This window comes from Capra hircus, chromosome 16 (genome assembly GCF_001704415.2).
Source record: "Capra hircus breed San Clemente chromosome 16, ASM170441v1, whole genome shotgun sequence".
Taxonomy (NCBI): Eukaryota; Metazoa; Chordata; class Mammalia; order Artiodactyla; family Bovidae; genus Capra; species Capra hircus.
In genome coordinates, this window is record NC_030823.1 from 28713639 (window position 1) to 28733313 (window position 19675).

Here is a 19675-nt window from a genome sequence, read left to right on the forward strand (position 1 = left end):
AAGAGTACTGGAGTGGGGTGCCATTGCCTTCTCTGCTCTAGTCTTGCCCTCTGAAATCCATCCTTCACACTGCTGCTAAGATGTTCTGTATAAAATACAGAACTGATTATCACACTGTCCTTAAAATCCTCCTTGAAATTAGAATAAAATTTGAACTCTTCTGCATGGCCTACATTCAGGAAGCCTCATTTTACCTATCTCTCTCCCCTCCTTATCATAACCCTATTAGCCTTCCTCTCATTCCTCTGACAACCCCATCCTTTCCTGCCACAAACCCTTCTAACAGTCCTAAAACAGCAGTTTTGCTCCAAGAAAGAACCCTGGAAAAGCATGACAGAAAGTAGGAGGAGGAAAGCTAAGATATCAATCAGTTCAGCTGCATTTCTATGTCCTTCACTGTCTAGGCTTTCAGATAGGAAAGTGAAAGTCGGAGCCACGCTGCCATGTTGTGGCCCCATGGACTATACAATTCTCCAGGCCAGAATACAGGAATAGGTAGCTGTTCCCTTCTCCAGGAGTTCCCAACCCAGGGATCGAACCCGGGTCTCCTGCATTGCAGGCGGATTCTTTACCAACTAAGCTGGCTTTCAGATATAATGGCATTTTAAAAATCACACACATGAGTTCTATGATTTAAAAAAATTTTGCCTTTGAAACTCATGGCTGTTAAAGTCTAATTTACATACCACAATGTATAAAGTGCTACACAGTGTGACTCATATATCTCTCCTCTCTCATCACCAAAGCCTCTTTATCCTCATCAAGAGGAACATAACAGGTGGCTTCAGATGTCCATGTTTACCAGCCCCTCTCTGCCTCTTCTCCCTTCTTGGTTTAGCCAACTTACACTTGTCTCAGAAGAGCCCTTACTGACTTTATATCTTTGAATAGATGTTATATTTTTCTTTATAAGAAACAATGTGAAAATATTATTTAATTGACTGTGAATTTCTTATCTGGCTTCCCTCACAAGAATGTAAGAATAAGATTTACTACCAAAATTATTTACTACCAAATTGCTAGAATCTAAAGAACAGTGCCAGGCACACAGGACATGTTCAATAAACGTTTATCAAACGAAAAATGTCTTATTAATTTTTATATACCAGTACATATATAGTGGCTGGCACAAAACAGTCACTAAGCATATGCATGCCAAAAAATAAACCTTGAAATAAAAATTGGGGTCAGAAAAAAGACCCCTGAGTAATAGCCCAGGAATCTGATGTTCAACTGTGGTAGATTCTGTCTTATTTTCCTATTCACTTGTTCATCTCTTCAATCTTCATTTGGCAGTGTTTCTAATAGTTTGATTTTCCTCCAAGCTCTTCCCCAACTTCTTTTGTCTAGTGGTCCATGATGTTAATATAAAATTAAACAAAGCCTACATTTAAAATATGGCTCTTCTTAAAGCAGCACATGACAACTTTGAAAAATATGTGAAATTCTAAATAGTTAATAGAATACTGTTACAATAGAAATAAAATACATTGACAGAATCCTGGGGAAAAAATCCTGACCATCTTTTACAGAATTTAAATGTTTGGATTTGACTTACTTACTAAACAACATTAAAAATTCCAATTGAAAGGTATTAAATTACCCAGGGAAACAAATCATATATCAAACTTATACTCTCTGAAATACAGTGGTTTTCTAAAGAACATTTACATTTAAACAATGCTTCACAGAAAATAATGCTAAATTTTGCCAATAAAAAGGTAATAAATATACAGAAACATATAACAATGATTCTTACTAAGTTATTGTCATCCTGGAAAGCATAATGTAAAGTTGTAATCCATTTATTGTCTCCATTCACTAACACATCCCTTTCTTCACGAAAACATGCTGTCTGAAAAGGAAAAAAAATAAATTTTTAGATAAAGAATACTTTATGTAAAACTAGGAAATATATTATGCAAACAACTACTCAAATATTTATTATATTTTCTGTTCTGAAAAAGGAATACATTATAGGAATGACTTTCCAACATTATTATATGACTTATAGTAACAATAAAGTCATATAATGTTATTTCCAACAACATTATATGACTTTCCAATAAGTTTCAAAGAATCCTCAAAAGCTGAACAACTGAATAGTAAACTTAAAAGTATTTTATATTTAAAATTATTGTCATAGTTCAAAAAATCAGAAAAGTACACAGAAGTATTTAACAATCATGGTTCAATCTACCACTTAGATAACATAAATGTCAACAATGTCACGTTTACTCCTATTTGCTTTTAAGAAAATAGAAGTTGTAGCCTTCCTATTTCTAGAGAAGTATCAGCAGTTCGTCCTCTAAGAAAAATGAATAATCTGAAGTTAGCATATATTCCTCCCATCACATGCTTTATTACACATGTATGTGTCCAAAAACAATAGAAATGCTTTGTGTCTTGAAAATTTCTGTGAATAGTGTAACTGTATCTATCCCTTTGCAATGTGATTACTTTTTAATCAATAATGGCTGTTTAATTTTTAATTGCTACAGTATTCCATTCTATGATCATAGCAGAATTGCCTCATGTAACCCCCCCATTATGAAAACATAGGCTATTCCCATTTTTGCATCATTTCAATATCACAATAAATATATTTGTACAAATGTACAAGAGTTTCTCTAGGGTATACACTTGGAAACAGAAATGCTAGACTTAAGCGTTTTCAACTTTATCAGACACAACCTAGTTTCTTTCTTAAGTGCCATACCAATTTCTACCTTTACCCCAGTGTATGAAATCACCCATTTTCCACAACATCCTGAATTCTACTTGGCACTTTTAAGCATGTTTCAATAAGACTTTTAAGCATGTTTCAATAAGATGGGTATGAAATAATATCTCATCATTCTTTTAATTAGCATATTCTTAATTACAGCTACAAATAAATAATTTTACCTATGCTTATTGGATATCTGAGTTTTCTCTTTGAAAAACTCCCTTTGCCCATTTTCTCTAAAGGATTATCTTTTTCTGATTTATAAAAGTTTTAATTTATTCTCAGGATATACTTCCATTATTATAAAGATACAGCCTGGAGAATCTTAGAAATATGTTACTAAAAATAAAAAACAACTTTGTATGATACAATTCTACAATATATTTTTAAAATTTTAATTAAAAAACCACTATGCCAGAAAGTTTCAAAAAGAACTGAAAGGTAAAGTAGAAACCGAAACTTTTCCCTCATAGATTCATTGTCCCCTTGATACATCCAATGATTAACACCGATAACTCAGTCGAATTTCTTTTCAGAAAATTTCTTTGTACATACACACATACAGACACACGCACATAGACACACACATCCTATATTCATGTGGTATCCCATCTGCCCTAACTTTTCTTTCTTTACACAAATGAGATCACAGTGCTCTATAAATCCTTTTTTCAAGGAACAACGTATCTGAACAGCCTTCCATACTGGTACTAGAAGGCTACCTAATTTTTCTCAATGGCTATACCACACTTCATACACATTTAAAAATCATCATGCAGTGTCCTACACATAGTAGGTACCTAGTAATTTATTTCCCACAAGATAAATTCACTAGTCATGATATACAAAACAACTCACCTTATCTAACCTAAGTAAGTGCCCTAATTTTTTTAATGTATTTCCATAAATTTTATTTGATGCAATAGAATTTCTTTTTTAAATTAATTAATTTATTTTAATTGGAGGCTAATTACTTTACAATATTGTGGTGGTTTCTGCTATACAGCAACATGAATCAACCACGGGTGTACATGTTGTCCCCCGATCCTGAACGCCCCCTTCCACTGCCCTCCCCACCCCATCCCTCTGGGTTCTCCCAGAGCACCACCGGCTTTGAGTGCCCTGCTTCATGCATCGAACTTGCACTCATCATCTATTTTACATATGGTAATGTACATGTTTCAGTACTAGACCCTCAAATCATCCCACTCTCGCCTTCTCCCACAGAGTCCAAAAGTCTGTTCTTTACATCTGTGTCTCTTTTTCTGTCTGATGCAACAGAATTTCTAAAGCCACTCATTAAATAGCATCACCAAGGAAAATCTTAAAAACAAAACTTAAACCAAATGAATGGGCAATTTACTCATAAATTCAATTATTAAAATCTACCATAATTATGCTTCTGTTCACTTTAGGGGGAAAATAGTATCATTTGACTTACTCACTACTAAATTCTGTCTTAGACTTTAACTGACCTGAGGTTATGGTTTGCTGCTAACATTTTAAAGAAGTAGTGAAGTTTATCAAGTCTAGGAGACTCCTTTCTCCTGACTTATCTCACCGGAAGAGCTGAAAATTTAAAGATATTTCCAGCTAAAATATGGAAATGTGACTTATTGCTAACTCTAAATAAAACTCCAAAGACTACCTGTTAACAGAATTAACTTTAGTAGATTCTGATCCACGCTAAACTATACAATGAAAAAAAATTTTCAACATAAAACGTAAACTATAAAACTTTAAACACATACAAAATAAAGTAATCCCCTGCTCTCAATGTACCCCTCAACCAATTTCAACAGTTATTTTATTTTTCAATCTTATTTCATCTACACTCTCATGCACTTAGGCTTCCCCAGTGACTCATCAGGTAAAGAATTCACCTGCCATGCAGGAGATGCAGGTTAGATTCCTGGGTCAGAAAGATCCTCTGGAGGAGGAAATGGCAACCCACTCCAGTATTCTTGCCTGGAAAACCCCATGGATGGAAGAGCTTGGTAGGCTACAGTCCATGGGGTTGCAAAGAGTCGGACAAGACTGAGCAACTTCACTTTCACTTTTCAATATAGTAAAATTTTCTATTAAGGATAAATAAGAAACTCTTATTTATAAGATGAAAATCTGGTTTTCCCACTACATTGTTTTCCTCACAAGTGAAATTAGTTAAGAAGAAATAAAAGGTATATAAAGATTACTAAGGAGAGCGAAGCTGTAACTCCAATACTTTGGCTACCTGATGCAAAGAGCTGACTTATTTGAGAAAACCCTGATGCTGGGAAAGATTCAGGGCAGGAGGAGAAGGGGACGACAGAGGATGAGATGGTTGGATGGCATCACCGACTCAATGGACATGAGTTTGGGTAAACTTCGGGAGTTGGTATTGGACAGGATGGCCTGGCGTGCTGCAGTTCATGGGGTTGCAAAGAGTCGGACACGCAAAGAGTGGACAACATGGATGCATAGAAAGAAATCACAAAAGAAAACAGATAAAGTAACAGAATGTAAAAGTTCAACATACATAATTTATATTCCTATATAATTGCAACAATTAGAAAATATCTTTTAAAATAGTATCATTTTCAAAAAAATATAAAGAAATAATACCATTTCCAAAAGCAAATTAAAAACACCAACTATCTCAGAGTAAACTCAGTAAAAGATAGGCAAGGCCTCTACAGAGAAAACTCTAAAATAATTGTGAGATTAAGTAACTAAATAAATGAGAGATGGAGGGGTGCAGTGTTTAAGGACTGCAAAATTCAATTAAAATCATAAGCCAACAGTTAGAAATAATTTTCGACATTTCATGATAGCAATCAATGTGAATAACAGTCCCAAACAGAAAAAGATGAAATAGAGGAAACAGAGACAAGGCAAGAAGGATGTATATACATAAATATATATAGACACACAAATATATATTTTAGAGATAAGAAAACATTGTAACCATGAAACAAGACATACAAAAAGGGAACATATTGCAGCTTGCCAGACCAGAGATGCCAGCGCAGAAAGAGCTGCAGAAACCAGAAATGCTGCTGCTGCGAGTAAGACAAACTCAACTGGGAATGATTCCTAGAGTCCGGACAACTCTGGGAGTTCAAAACTGCAGGTGACCCAGTCAGGGAGAATTACACAATTTTTCAGTCTCACCTCAAGGAGCTCAATCACACGATAACAGTAAGTAAAGGAGAAAAATCTCCTAGATCTTCCAGTAGGAAGAGAGGCAAGGAAACCATTTTGAAACTTGCCGCAGCACTCAGTTCTTAACAAGGCCTGCCCTTAGGAGGAACTAATTAACCAGATCCAAATCTGCTGGAGTACGATCAGAGCCTAATTGACCTTTTGACTGGTAGAAAGGAGAACACCTAACACCAGTCAGCTGGAGCATCCTGTCTTACCTAAAGAGGGAGGAAAAAAACTGAGAAATTCTTTAGTTTATAGTCCAGAGGCATAAGCTCACTAAAAAGGAACATGAAAAAAAAAAGATCAAAGGGAGGTGCTGCTGCTGCTGCTAAGTCGCTTCAGTCGTGTCCGACTCTGTGAGACCCTATAGACGGCAGCCCATCCCTGGGATTCTCCAGGCAAGAACACTGGAGTGGGCTGCCATTTCCTTCTCCAATGCATGAAAGTGAAAAGTGAAGTCGCTCAGTCTACTGAATACTAAAAGGGTGGTTGAAGAAATAAAACACCCAATTGAAGTATTACAGCAAAAGCCAACACAACCTCACTAGTAAAGAAATAAGGAGAAATTAGCTAACTGGTCCATTAAGGGTATATCCAAATAAAAGTTTCAGAAAGAGAGAGCAAAAGAAACAGAAGAAAGGAAATTACCAAAGAAGTAATACAAGAAAATTTCCTAGAACTGAACAGCATGTATTTCAAAACTGAAAGGGCCTACAGAGGGCCCAGCACTAACAAACCCCAAAAACCCCATGATAAATATTCATATCCCATGTATTTATATTTTCAATCCACTAAATCCTCATAAATTCACCATCTATTTTACTCAAAAATACCAACAAGGACAATTCTACGAATATGTTCAAAATTTTGTCCACTGCCAGGGAAAAAAAAAAAAAGTGCACTTCTGCATGGAAGTTTAGCCCTGTTTGGAACTAGCTCTAAATCACCTTAATGTTCACTGAGAATGGTCTTTGCCAAGGTAACTCACAACAGAAAGAACATTATACAACATGAATAGTATAAAATAAATATATATTTAGATAAATACATATTTATCTAAGAGAAAAAAGGATAAATAAGACTCTAAACTCTTAGTAATGATGTACTTTGAACAGAAAGACTGGTTATCTGAGGGAGAAGAAAAAGCTTTTATCTTTTTACTTATTTTCTACAGTGCTTGCATTTTCTTTTTTTATTACAGGTAACAGGTAGGGAAGGAGAGGCAATCCCAGTCTAATGAACTGAATTCATTACTACTATTACTACTGCTGCTACTGTTAACTACTACTATTGGCATGTTAATTATAAAAATAATAAAACAGGGCTAACAACAATAACAAAAATAGTAAGACAAGAGGCATAAACCAGTACTATCCCGGTTAAACTGAGATATATTATTCCTCCACTATATGGTACAGAGACAACTGAGCCTCAGAAAGATTTGACCCTTGAGTCGGTGAGCACTTCCGTAAACGATTCTGCATCTTTCAGTGAAATGAGTAACACATCTTACATGTGAGTGAAATCCTTAAGAGTTCAATAAATTTGAAGAGAAAGTAAAATTTACAGAATTGATTGGGGGAAGTTAACTTAAGACATTGTTGATATACTAACAAAGTTTGTAAATGATGAACCTATAGACATATTAATCTTTGTAACTGTAAGTGAAAGTCTCTCAGTCATGTCCAACTCTTTGGGACCCCATGGATTTCTCCAGGCCGGTATACTGGAGTGGGTAGCCTTTCCCTTCTTCAGGAGATCTTCCTAACCAGGGATCAAATCCAGGTCTCCTGCATTGCAGGCAGATTCTTTACCAGCTGAGCCACAAGGGAAGCTCCTGTAACTATAAGATTATTTACTAATTATTTATCTGCCAGGTACAGAAAGAGACAAGTTTCCTAGTACCTTCAAATAATATGTGTTGCACTAACTGTATATTTGTTACATAACAAAAACAGAAATAAATATGACAAACTGGAGGTAAATCTCTGAAAATTGTTTTAAAGTATCAACAATATACAGACTAAAATAAGAAACTTTGCTGTTCACTTGTAATTTATTAAGCATCACTGGTAGGACCAGTTTTCTAAAACTGGGTAAGTAATGATCAAAATTAGTTTCTTCTTAATTTTTTTAAAGAAGGATTTGACAATTCAAGTATAAAAATATAATTCCATTCTGCTTCAAAATGAATTCCTTTTAAAAGTTTCAATAGAGAACTGGTCAACCACTTGTAAAAGAATGAAACTAGATCACTTTCTAACACCCCACACAAAAATAAACTCAAAATGGATTAAAGATCTAAATGTAAGACCAGAAACTATAAAACTCCTAGAGGAGAACATAGGCAAAACACTCTCAGACATAAATCACAGCAGGATCCTCTATGATCCACCTCCCAGAATACTGGAAATAAAAGCAAAAATAAACAAATGGGATCTAATTAAAATTAAAAGCTTCTGCACAACAAAGGAAAATATAAGCAAGGTGAAAAGACAGCCTTCTGAATGGGAGAAAATAATAGCAAATGAAGCAACTGACAAACAACTAATCTCAAGAATATACAAGCAACTCCTGCAGCTCAATTCCAGAAAAATAAACGACCCAATCAAAAACTGGGCCAAAGAACTAAATAGACATTTCTCCAAAGAAGACATACAGATGACTAACAAACACATGAAAAGATGCTCAACATCACTCATTATTAGAGAAATGCAAATCAAAACCACAATGAGGTACCACTTCACACCAGTCAGAATGGCTGTGATCCAAAAATCTGCAAGCAATAAATGCTGGAGAGGGTGTGGAGAAAAGGGAACCCTCCTACACTGTTGGTGGGAATGCAAACTAGTACAGCCACTATGGAGAACAGTGTGGAGATTCCTTAAAAAATTTGCAAACTAGAACTACCTTATGACCCAGCAATCCCACTGCTGGGCATACACACTGAGGAAACCAGAATTGAAAGAGACACATGTACCCCAATGTTCATTGCAGCACTGTTTATAATAGCCAGGACATGGAAACAACCTAGATGTCCATCAGCAGATGAATGGATAAGAAAGCTGTGGTACATATACACAATGGAGTATTACTCAGCCGTTAAAAAGAATTCATTTGAATCAGTTCTGATGAGATGGATGAAACTGGAGCCAATTATACAGAGTGAAGTAAGCCAGAAAGAAAAACACCAATACAGTATACTAACACATATATATGGAATTTAGGAAGATGGCAATGACGACCCTGTATGCAAGACAGGAAAAAAGACACAGATGTGTAAAACGGACTTTTGGACTCAGAGGGAGAGGGAGAGGGTGGGATGATTTGGGAGAATGGGAATTCTAACATGTATACTGTCATGTAAGAATTGAATCGCCAGTCCATGTCTGACGTAGGGTGCAGCATGCTTGGGGCTGGTGCATGGGTATGACCCAGAGAGATGTTGTGGGGAGGGAGGTGGGAGGGGGGGTTCATGTTTGGGAACGCATGTAAGAATTAAAGATTTTAAAATTTAAAAATTAAAATTAAAAAAAAAAAGAGAAATTCCTCCTAAAAAAATGAAAGTTTCAAGTAGTTTGAGTCAAGTTCTTTTCAAATAATGAACCAGCCTTGTATCCCTCAAACAAATCACACTTGCTCACAGTGTATAATTCACTTTATATATTGCCGAATTCTATTTACTAGTATTTTGCTAAGGATATTGGCATCTATGTTCATGAGGCATACTGATCTTTAACTTTCTTTGTATGGTCCTTATCTGATTGTTCCTTCAGAATAATACAGACTTCACAGAATGAGTGATGTTCCTTGGGTTCCATGGCCCCTAGCTGGTCCTCATTCTTTCTGCCTTTCAGAGTCTTCAGATATTTGTTTTATACATAACATCCATGGTCTTTAACTGTATTTAATGGGAGAGATTAAAAGAAGCATGTCTATTCCATTTTGCCCCAGAAACAGACTATATGAATGAGTTTTTAATTCAACAAAATCATATTTAATTTTCAATTACTCCTGTTTTATCCTCAATTTTGCCACTTCCTCCAGTCAATCAGTAAAGCTAAACCAGTTACTCTTTCTTTTCAAAATTCTTCCCCAACAGCCAACATCATAAAAAGTAAGTACAAAGTTTAATTCAATCTTTTAAAAGTTCTTACCCTGGAACACTAACCCACTACAATTATGAATTCTGAAAAACAATTAAGAACATAATTATTTACTATTTTTTAATAATAAGACTTAATTGCTCCAACTGTCGTCAATGCCATCAGCCCCTCCTGGCTTTGTCGCAGCTACCAAAAGCCTACTAGTCCACATCCATGTCCTTCTGGAGGCAGCCCGTATCCAATGACTGACTAAGGCAAGTGCAAAGAGGTCAATCATTTGGTCTAAGGCAGGACAACTCTGACGGACCATTTCCGCTCCCCACTTCCCTGCTGGATCGACAGAGGCTCCTGGGACAGCCTGATGTCTCCCTGATAAATCATGTTTCACCTCCTTTCCCTTTGATCAAGGCCAATTTCAAAAGCACTCCCTAATAAACAGACTGCATACTGAACTCAATCTGACCAGTGACAGTAAGGGGAAATGCAAAAGTAAACACTGAAGTTATTGAATATAATAGGCACTGGCACATATGTCAGAGATATGACATGAAACTTTCCACATACTTTTTTAAACAGGATTTTATTAACTCCCTGTAATCACCTCTGGGAGGCAGAGAGGGGCTGGATTTGGGTGGGGTATAGTCAATGAGTACTTTAGCTTTATCTGTAATGTGACATTACAAAGAATTTATCTGTATTTCACTTGTGCAGCTTTTTCAGTAGACAAAAAAAAAAAGAAAAAGACTGAAAGCAAAACATGCCCAAAATGTTATTAATCCTAAGTGATGGAATACAAGGGATTATTATTTTCTTTTCTGAATTTTGTTATATTTTCCATATTTTCTAAAAGAAAGAAATACTGAAGTATTTGCTTTCACTACTGGGCTTCCTTGGTGGCTCAGTGGTGAAGAATCCACCTACCAATGCGGAAGATACAGGTTTGATCCCTGGATTCAGAATCCCGCTCCAATATTCTTGGCTGGGAAATCACATGGACAGAGGAGCTTGGCGGGCTACAGTCCACGGGGTCACAAAGAGTCAGATACGATGAGAAGCTGAGCACGCACGCACTTTCACTCCCATGGTATGTATCTATCATCATGGGAACCGTTTTTGCTTTTCCCTATGTGTTTATTGTTTTTTAGGTTGCTGCAAGTACTGATATATAAAGATTTCTAAGGGCTAATTTCTCATTATTCTCTTCTGTATCTTACTAACCTCCAGGGCTAATACTCACCTATTCAGCAGTATAATCCTTCTGCAAGTTAAAATATTTAAATACTTCCACACTAGTAAGTTCTGCATCCCTGAGGCCCCTGAATGCCCTACCTCATCCAGGAACTCACTATAACCCAGCACAACAGGAGACCACTAGAACCCCTCCCCAGAATTTACATACAATGTCAGTTTTGACCGTACCATACCAGCTATTAGACATTTTTAACATCACTCCAGTCAGTCTTTCTCTCAAATTAGTACCAAGATAAAAATGCTGACAATTCTTACAACAGAAGATTTTACTCTCATTCTCTCATAGAACATAGTGACTTAGCAGCAGCAGCAGCAACATAAATTTAACTGCATAGTCAGTTAATTATATTTATCAGCAATAATTAGAATTCTTATAGGCCATATTCAAAATTCCTGCTGGCTTTTGCTTACAGCAGAATAGAGATAAATACAAAATAATATAAACAAGTTACATCAAATTGGATACCAATCACTACAAAATTTCTTCCTATAAAAGAAACTGGTTTCCATACATCCTTTTAACATAAGGGTCAAACCCGACATTACAAGAGTTTCCATTTGGTTTTCAGACAACATTAAAATATCATCACTAATGTAACATTTATAATAACTATATCACAACTATGAATTCCTAAATTTGTTTCAGGCCTGAAAAACTGATGCCATCATAGATAAAAGGTTACTAAATGATACTTAAAGATCTATTGGCTCTCTATAATTTTATTTTTCTCTAAAAATATTTCTAAGATATTTAAATATTCTAATAATTAGAATCTTACCTCAGCTCTTTTCAGCATTTCCCATTTATTCAATATTTTCATGGCAAATACTTTATCTGCATTTTTTAGTTTCACTACAGCAACCTAGAAAAGGAAATACAACTTTTAAAATACAACAAATAATACTTTTTTCAGTCATCCATTTTCCTTTTTCCTCTCTGTAAAAAAAATAAATACCAAAATTATCAATGATTTCCATGCAGTTCAAACTCTAAGATCCTAAATCAAATAATACTGTCAGTTGAAAAAGTTACATTAGTGAACATGAGCCAAACAACTTTGTTTTTTGAACATGGTATCAGTTGGTGATTATATATTATATTCTCCTTTTCGAGTTTTCTTCCCTGGAATTTAAACTCAGTATCTACTATCTAAAAAATTGACCAAAATGTACCATATGAAATAACTAAAGCTTAGTAAACACTGCGGGCTTCCCAGATGGCTCAGTGGTAAAGAATCCGCCTGCCAGGCAGGAGACATGGGTTCAATCCCTGGGTTGGGAAGATCCCCTGAAGAAAGAAATGACAACCCACTCCAGTATTCTTGCCTGGGAAATCCCATAGCTGGAGGAGTATGGCGGGTTACAGTCTATGGGGTCACAAAGAATTGGACACACTTAGCAACTAAAGAGCATTAAAACTGCATGCCAAATTCTAACACAATGTTACAGATAAAGCCAGATGCCAAAACAAATACATTTCATGGGGATCAAACAGTATGACATAAACTGAAAATGATATTATTTTTCATGCCACACAGTCTTGCACACTAAACCAAACCCCACCCCCCACAACACACACAACCCCTAAAGATCAATTAAGGCTGATATCTCTACAAATCGTACACTTCACACATTCCTTCCCAACAACAAAAAAAAGAACAGACACTTCTGTATTTCGTATTTTAGTTGTGGATCCAAAAACTGTCAAATATAAATCCCCCCTTTTTTTTCCACTCTCAACAAAGTGATGACATTTCTGTTTCTACTTCTCTCCCTCAGTTTGACTAGGTAATGTGAAAGGGCCTTTGCAGCTCTCTGAGCATGCTACACAGCAGATGATGAACTATAGAAAAGAAGACAAACACTGTTATCAGCTGTTGGAGGCTGGAAAGGGAACACAAATACTACTCTAATATGAAGAAACAGAAAACAAACTATGTACAGCATATCTTCAAACAGTTTAAAGGGATATTTCCAAGAATAGAGAATTTTTTAATTTGAGGTTTAAACTCAAGTTCCAAACTTTTAAAAACCCTAACAGTAAATGTACATATCAGGGTCATTTAATAAATTCATTTTTGGATCAGAGTACAATAACAGTAATATGACCATGTGTAATGGAAATCAGTATATAATACTATAATGTTATCTGAACTAGAATATAGCTTGGTAAATGTCATAAACAATGGATATGAGTTTGAGTAAACTCAGGGAGTTGGTGATGGACAGGGAGGCCTGGCATGCTGCAGTCCATGGGGCGGCAAAGAATTGGACATGACTGAGCGACTGAACTGAACTGAACTGAAATGTCATAAATGGTTATACTAATGACTGTGACTACAGTTTTTCATCAATTATTAATAAAATGGTGGGAAGGAAGAAAAACTATCTCAATTTCAAGTGCAATCACTTCAGTCTTGAGTCATATCTGGTCATATCTGCAGAATGATGAGTCAGTTACGGAGCCACCATTTCTGCATCAGTTATAGATCTCTTAATGGGTTCCCATTTAAAGAGAAGGGGCTGTACAAGATATAGAAACAACCTAAATGCCCACTGACAAATGAATGGTTAAAGAAATAGAATATTATTCAGCCATTAAAAAGAAGGAAATCTGTCTTTTATGACAACATGGATAAACCTGGAGGGCATTATACTCAGTGAAACAAGCCAGAAACAGAAACACAAAAACTGTATGATCTCACTTATATGGAAAAATATAAAAAGGTAAACTCATATAAACAGAGAAATCTATTTCTAGAATTCTAATTCTAGAATGGTGGTGCCAGTGGCTGGGGGTTGAGGGAAAAGGGGAGATGATGGTCAAAGGGTGTGAGTTTTTCAGTTATATGATAAGTTCTGGAGATCTAATGTAGAGTATGTTGACGATAGTTAACAGTATCATATTATATTCTTGGAAATTGCCAAGAAAGTAGATCTTAAATGTTCTGATCACCAAAAAGGAGGAGGGGAGTACTGTAATAGAGAGCACAGAAAAACTTAAAACATTTTTTTCACTAAGATCTCTGATAGACTGAAAACACAAGTTACACTACTGTGTAGACTCAAATCATATACTGCACAAATGGATGGAAGGATAGGAGCACAGAGCTAGACATGCCTACACTGAGGACAGGGAAGAGATAAGGAAGGCTATCACTTAAGCCTTCTCCTCTTCTGATTTAGAGAAGAATTGCTGAAAGACTCCAGCACTTAGATTTGCCCTCTTCAGGTCATATGGAGTGAGAAGAACTCCTCCCAGCACGGTATGATTCACCAATTTTCTATGCATATGAATACAGAGGTACCTGAGGATACCCAACAGTGTAGTAGTAATCCACCAACACATATTGAGTGTGTACTAAATGCCAAGTACTCTTCTAAGAGTTTTATGCAGGTCCACAATCCTTTACCTGCAATTCTGCAAGATACAGGGTTTTCACAATTCATTTGGCAACATACACTGACATCAGGCTAATCACAGTTTGAGGGGAGTTTTTTTTTTTTTTAATCTCACTTAGTATAAAAATAAATGTGCTTCACTGCAGAAACAAATGCTTATGAGATTCTGCTCAAAATCCCATTAAGAGTGCAATACAGAATATATGTACTAAATTATCTTTCTAAAATCCAAAAACTACTGGAATCAAAACCAACTCTGGATTATAGAGATGTGCAGTAGAAATAAGCGAGCATTTACTGAACACTCAAACACTGAGCTAGCACTTACTGTTCAGGGTAGTGGTGATAACACAGTCTGTGCAGCCAGATTCAGGTTATACACAAGTATAAAGTGCATACAACAGGGTCTGGCACTTGGTAAGTGTTCAATGGGGCTTCCTTGGTACCTCAGCTGGTAAAGAATCTGCCTGTAAAGCAGGAGACCCCAGTTCGATTCCTGGATTGGGAAGATCCTCTGGAGAAGGGATAGGCTACCCCTTCCAGTACTCCTGGGCTTCCCTGGTTGCTCAGACAGTAAAGAATCCACCTGTAATGTAGGAGACCTGGGTTTGATCCCTGGGTTGGGAAGATCCCCTGGAGAAGAATACAGCAAACCACTCCAGTATTCTTGCCTAGAGAATCCCCATGGACAGAGGAGCCTGGCGGGCTACAGTCCATGGGGTTGCAAAGAGTCAGACACGACTGAGCAACTAAGTACACAGCACAAGTGCTCAATAACCACTAGCTATTATCACATGCCAGGTACTGCACTAAGCACCTTACAGCCCAGTCCCTTAACTGTTGCTTGCTCTATCACTATGATGTGGTAGACCTTATACATCCTAATTTCCTCAATTTCTTTAACTGGGAAATAAGCAGCTTTGGTCTCTTCAACACTCAACTTTATAAATTTTTATCCATGACACATACATATATATAGAAATATAGTTAGAAATATCCTCAAAGGAACATTCATACAGATAAAAACTAAGCTACAATATTTATGTGAAATAAATAGTGAAATAATTGAAATAGTGAAATATTGAAAATAAATACATTTTGAAAGGTAAAACTGACTGAATATATCACAAACATTAGAAAATGTTTTAAATTATTGAATATGTTGTTAAAGATTACTAATTAATAGGAGAAAGTTCACAATATACTGTTTAAAAGAATTCTATTAAACTTTATAAACTAAAATAAAATTTTCTATATATACACATAAAATACATACCTATACATTTCTATATGTATTCTGAGAAAGACAAGCATCAGACCCTTAAAAATCAGTTATTTCTAGGGGATATGATTTCTATCCTCCTTTCTGTATTTTCTATACAGGACATACAAAATGTGAAACATGGAGGGGCTAGTATAGAATACCATAATTCATCCTGAACATGAAATGACCACTAATTGTTGAGATATTATATTGTGGCTGATAAGGGCCAAAATTAGACCCACACTTCACATCTATGTGTTAATCAGGAATGTCAAGCTGCTGCAGGGTGAAAAACACTCTCAACACTGTCTTACAACAGTTTCATGAGCTGCCTAAAATCTTCTCTGGAATGAAGTGGGATGTGGTGAAATTAAATAGGTCAGTTCACACAGAAAACAAAATTATGGTTTCCAAAGGGGAAATAGGGTGAGGGAGGGACAAATCAGGAGTTTGGATTAGCAGATACAAAGTACTACATATAAAATAGATAAACAACAAAGTCCTGTTGTTTGCACCGGGAACTATATTTAATATCCAATCATAAACCATAATGGAAAAGAATATTTTAAAAAATGTGTGTGTGCATCACTTTGCTGTACACCAGAAACCAACACAACATTGTAAATCAACTACATTTCAATTTTTTAAAAGTGAATTCTGAAACAATTCTTAAATTATCAAATTGATGACATAATGAGACAAGAATAATGAAGTTGATGAAGCGATAAAACTGATCATGCTTTTCTCCTTTAACACTACAGCTCATTTTCATGTTCATTTCTGTAAACTTGAAGAAGAAGGGATTGTCCTAAAACTCTAGGTTCTAGACGTTTAAGAACCACAGCTAACTGATATACAAAAGAGCACTATGTTAAAATGTCCTTTCTCATCTAATTTGATCAAAATGTAAAGTACATTTAGTATGAACTGGAAAATTATAAATTTAATGCAGAACAAAGATGTAATATTAAAAGCACCAAATACAGAGATGTCTTATTAACAGCACTGTGATATCAGAAAAACAGCAAACGCTACAGAAAAATCAGTAGGTGACAAGTATAAATGAATGAGTTCTGAATTATCACTTATAGATACAGCATATAACTAAGAATGATCATACTATACTAAACAATTTCAATAATCAAGAAGCAGTTGCCATGCAGTTCCACAGATCTAGTCTACATTCAATATATCTAAAATTCACCATACCTCCTCTGGCCCATCCCATTCCTATCCACCAGTCTCGCATGGACTGTCCTCTATTACTTCTACTCTCTCTTACTGTCCTCTCTTACTTCTGCTCTTATCCCCCAAAATGTATTCTCAAAACAGCAGCCACAGTGGTTCTGTTTAAACTAGCTCTCATATCGTGACACTGCTCCAAAACTTTATGTTTCCTCTCTCCATGTAAAATTCAAAGTTCTAACTATAACTTGTAAGTATTATGGGTTCCAACACACCCTGGTCTTCCAGTCTCCCAGATCTCATACTACTCTCCTCCTAGCTCACTCTGCTCAAAACACACTGATCACCTTGTTCAAAGTCAACTTGGTGTTTGTGCACTTAAGTCTCAAACGGTCTTCCCCCTTCCCACACTCTGCCATAGTTAGATGGTTTGCTCTCTCACTCTCTCACTAAAATGTCATTCTGCCCTTCACACTTTCTATCCCATTTCCTTGCTTCTTTTTTCCCTTAGCTCTTATTATTTATCAAATTATATATTCTATTTCGGAGAAGGCAATGGCACCCCACTCCAGTACTCTTGCCTGGAAAATTCCATAGACGGAGGAGCCTGGTAGGCTGCAGTCCGTGGGGTCTCTAAGAGTCGGACATGACTGAGCGACTTCACTTTCACTTTTCACTTTCATGCATTGGAGAAGGAAATGACAACCCACTTCAGTGTTCTTGCCTGGAGAACCCCAGGGACGGCAGAGCCTGGTGGGCTGCCGTCCACGGGGTCTCACAGAGTCAGACACGACTGAAGCGACTTAGCAGCAGCAGCAGATTCTATTTACCTATTTTGCTTATTGTGTGCCTCACTCACTAGAACATAACCTCTACGAGGGCAGAAATTATTTTTTTCTCATTTGTTCACTAGTATGTGCCAGTGCTTGGGAATCAGTAGGTACACAATAAATATTTACTGAATAAATAACAAGTGATTTGTAGTCTATATGAACATATATACTTGGTACTACTGAAAACCATCTGTATGCTCAAGCTTCAAGTACACTACTAAACTGAGACTGAAACTAAAATAAAGAAAAGGCATTATGACAAGAGATACAATTCTCTATCTTAAGGTTTATTAAGTGTGTACCAGATTATTCCAGCTCATGCTGCTCTCTTAGTCATATGTATGGCTTTTAAACTCTCAACTTTGCAACTTAGCTTTCACTATCTTTTTTGCCTATGGTTACTGTTCACTCCTACTGTTTCCTGTCATTATCTCCTTCTTTCTCTACTGTATAATGTCTACCATCATTCATTATTAATAAGAATAAAATATTAAAAACAACTCAATTATAGAAAGCTTACTCTGTGCCTGGCACTGGGCTAGGCACAATCCATATTACTGCCATAATCAATTCTTATACCACGCTAAAGTAGTTTCTACAGTCCTCACTATGTGATTACAAAGCTAGTGTCATTTACTGCTATGAGTGCTAGACAGTTCTGTAGGTCTTTTATAGAGATCGTCCCATTCATCTCGCCTGTAGTCTTGCTTCCTGCTGCCATGTTAATGGTGATCGTGGTTAATATGTATGGAAATAACTGTATTTGTTTTTTATAAACTGTTCTGTTAGTGATCAGCTTGTATTCAAAATATTTAATAAAAAAATCAAGACACTTTAACAAACCAAAAACACTACAAAGAGTTAACTAAACTGGCTAGAGGTATCCCCTCTATGGAGATGCAATTTATATATCTACTAGTGATAGTCGAAATATTTAGAAATTGGTATAGCCTGGGCATTGACCACTTAGAGCAGACATTAGCTATAAAAATACAGTATGCCCATGCCAGAGTACTCCTATGGACTGAAGACTAGCCCTGTATATACAGAGGCTCTCAAAGGTGAATCATGCAACATAACTTCAAACTTCTTTTACTCCCCATAGAGCCAGGGAACAGAGTTTTTAAGGAAGAATGAATGGCTAAAAATAATTCTCCTTTCAAACTCTAGGACTAGGTTATGCAGACACATAAGGGCCTACTTATGGTAATTAGAGGAAGCAAGCTAATTAAAAGCTTTTGACACCTGAAGCAGGGGTAGCAGGCCAAAGCAGCAAGCTTTCACAACAAGCTCTGAAGCCCAGAAGCCTTGAAGCTGCCGGAGCAAGGCTGGAGCAGGCAGAAGCGGTGAGCCACCAGGAAACTGTGGACAGGCAACACCCAGGGCGTAAGTTAAAGGTTTTCCTGAAAGCAAAAAGGAAAACCCAGCGTTAAGTTAAGCAGTCACTGACAACAACTGAGTCGTAGAGAGAAGGTTCTTAACTCGTAGAGCTGTTGATTTTCAACTGTATCTTGCTCCTTTATTATTTCCCATAATTTATGCATTTCTTGTAGGAGTTATATAAATTATGCTTTTATTTTCATAGTTATATTTTTTTAAGAAAAAGCATAACTGAGAGAGGTGCTGTTCCTATTAGACATCTGTGCCAGAGATGAACCTATCCACTGGGTCTATATAATATCTACTGACAAATTCCTGATAGAAGACAAAATACTTTAGA

At 36.2% G+C, this 19675-nt stretch overlaps 1 protein-coding gene across 1 annotated transcript in view; it reads right to left on the reverse strand.

Moving 5' to 3' along the window:
* CDC42BPA (CDC42 binding protein kinase alpha) overlaps window positions 1–19675 on the reverse strand; it is a 304553-nt gene that overhangs the window by 198293 nt on the left and 86585 nt on the right. Inside the window, 2 exon segments of the mRNA XM_005690541.3 lie at window positions 1760–1855; window positions 12051–12134. Of these exon segments, the coding sequence (XP_005690598.2) occupies window positions 1760–1855; window positions 12051–12134 (180 nt within the window).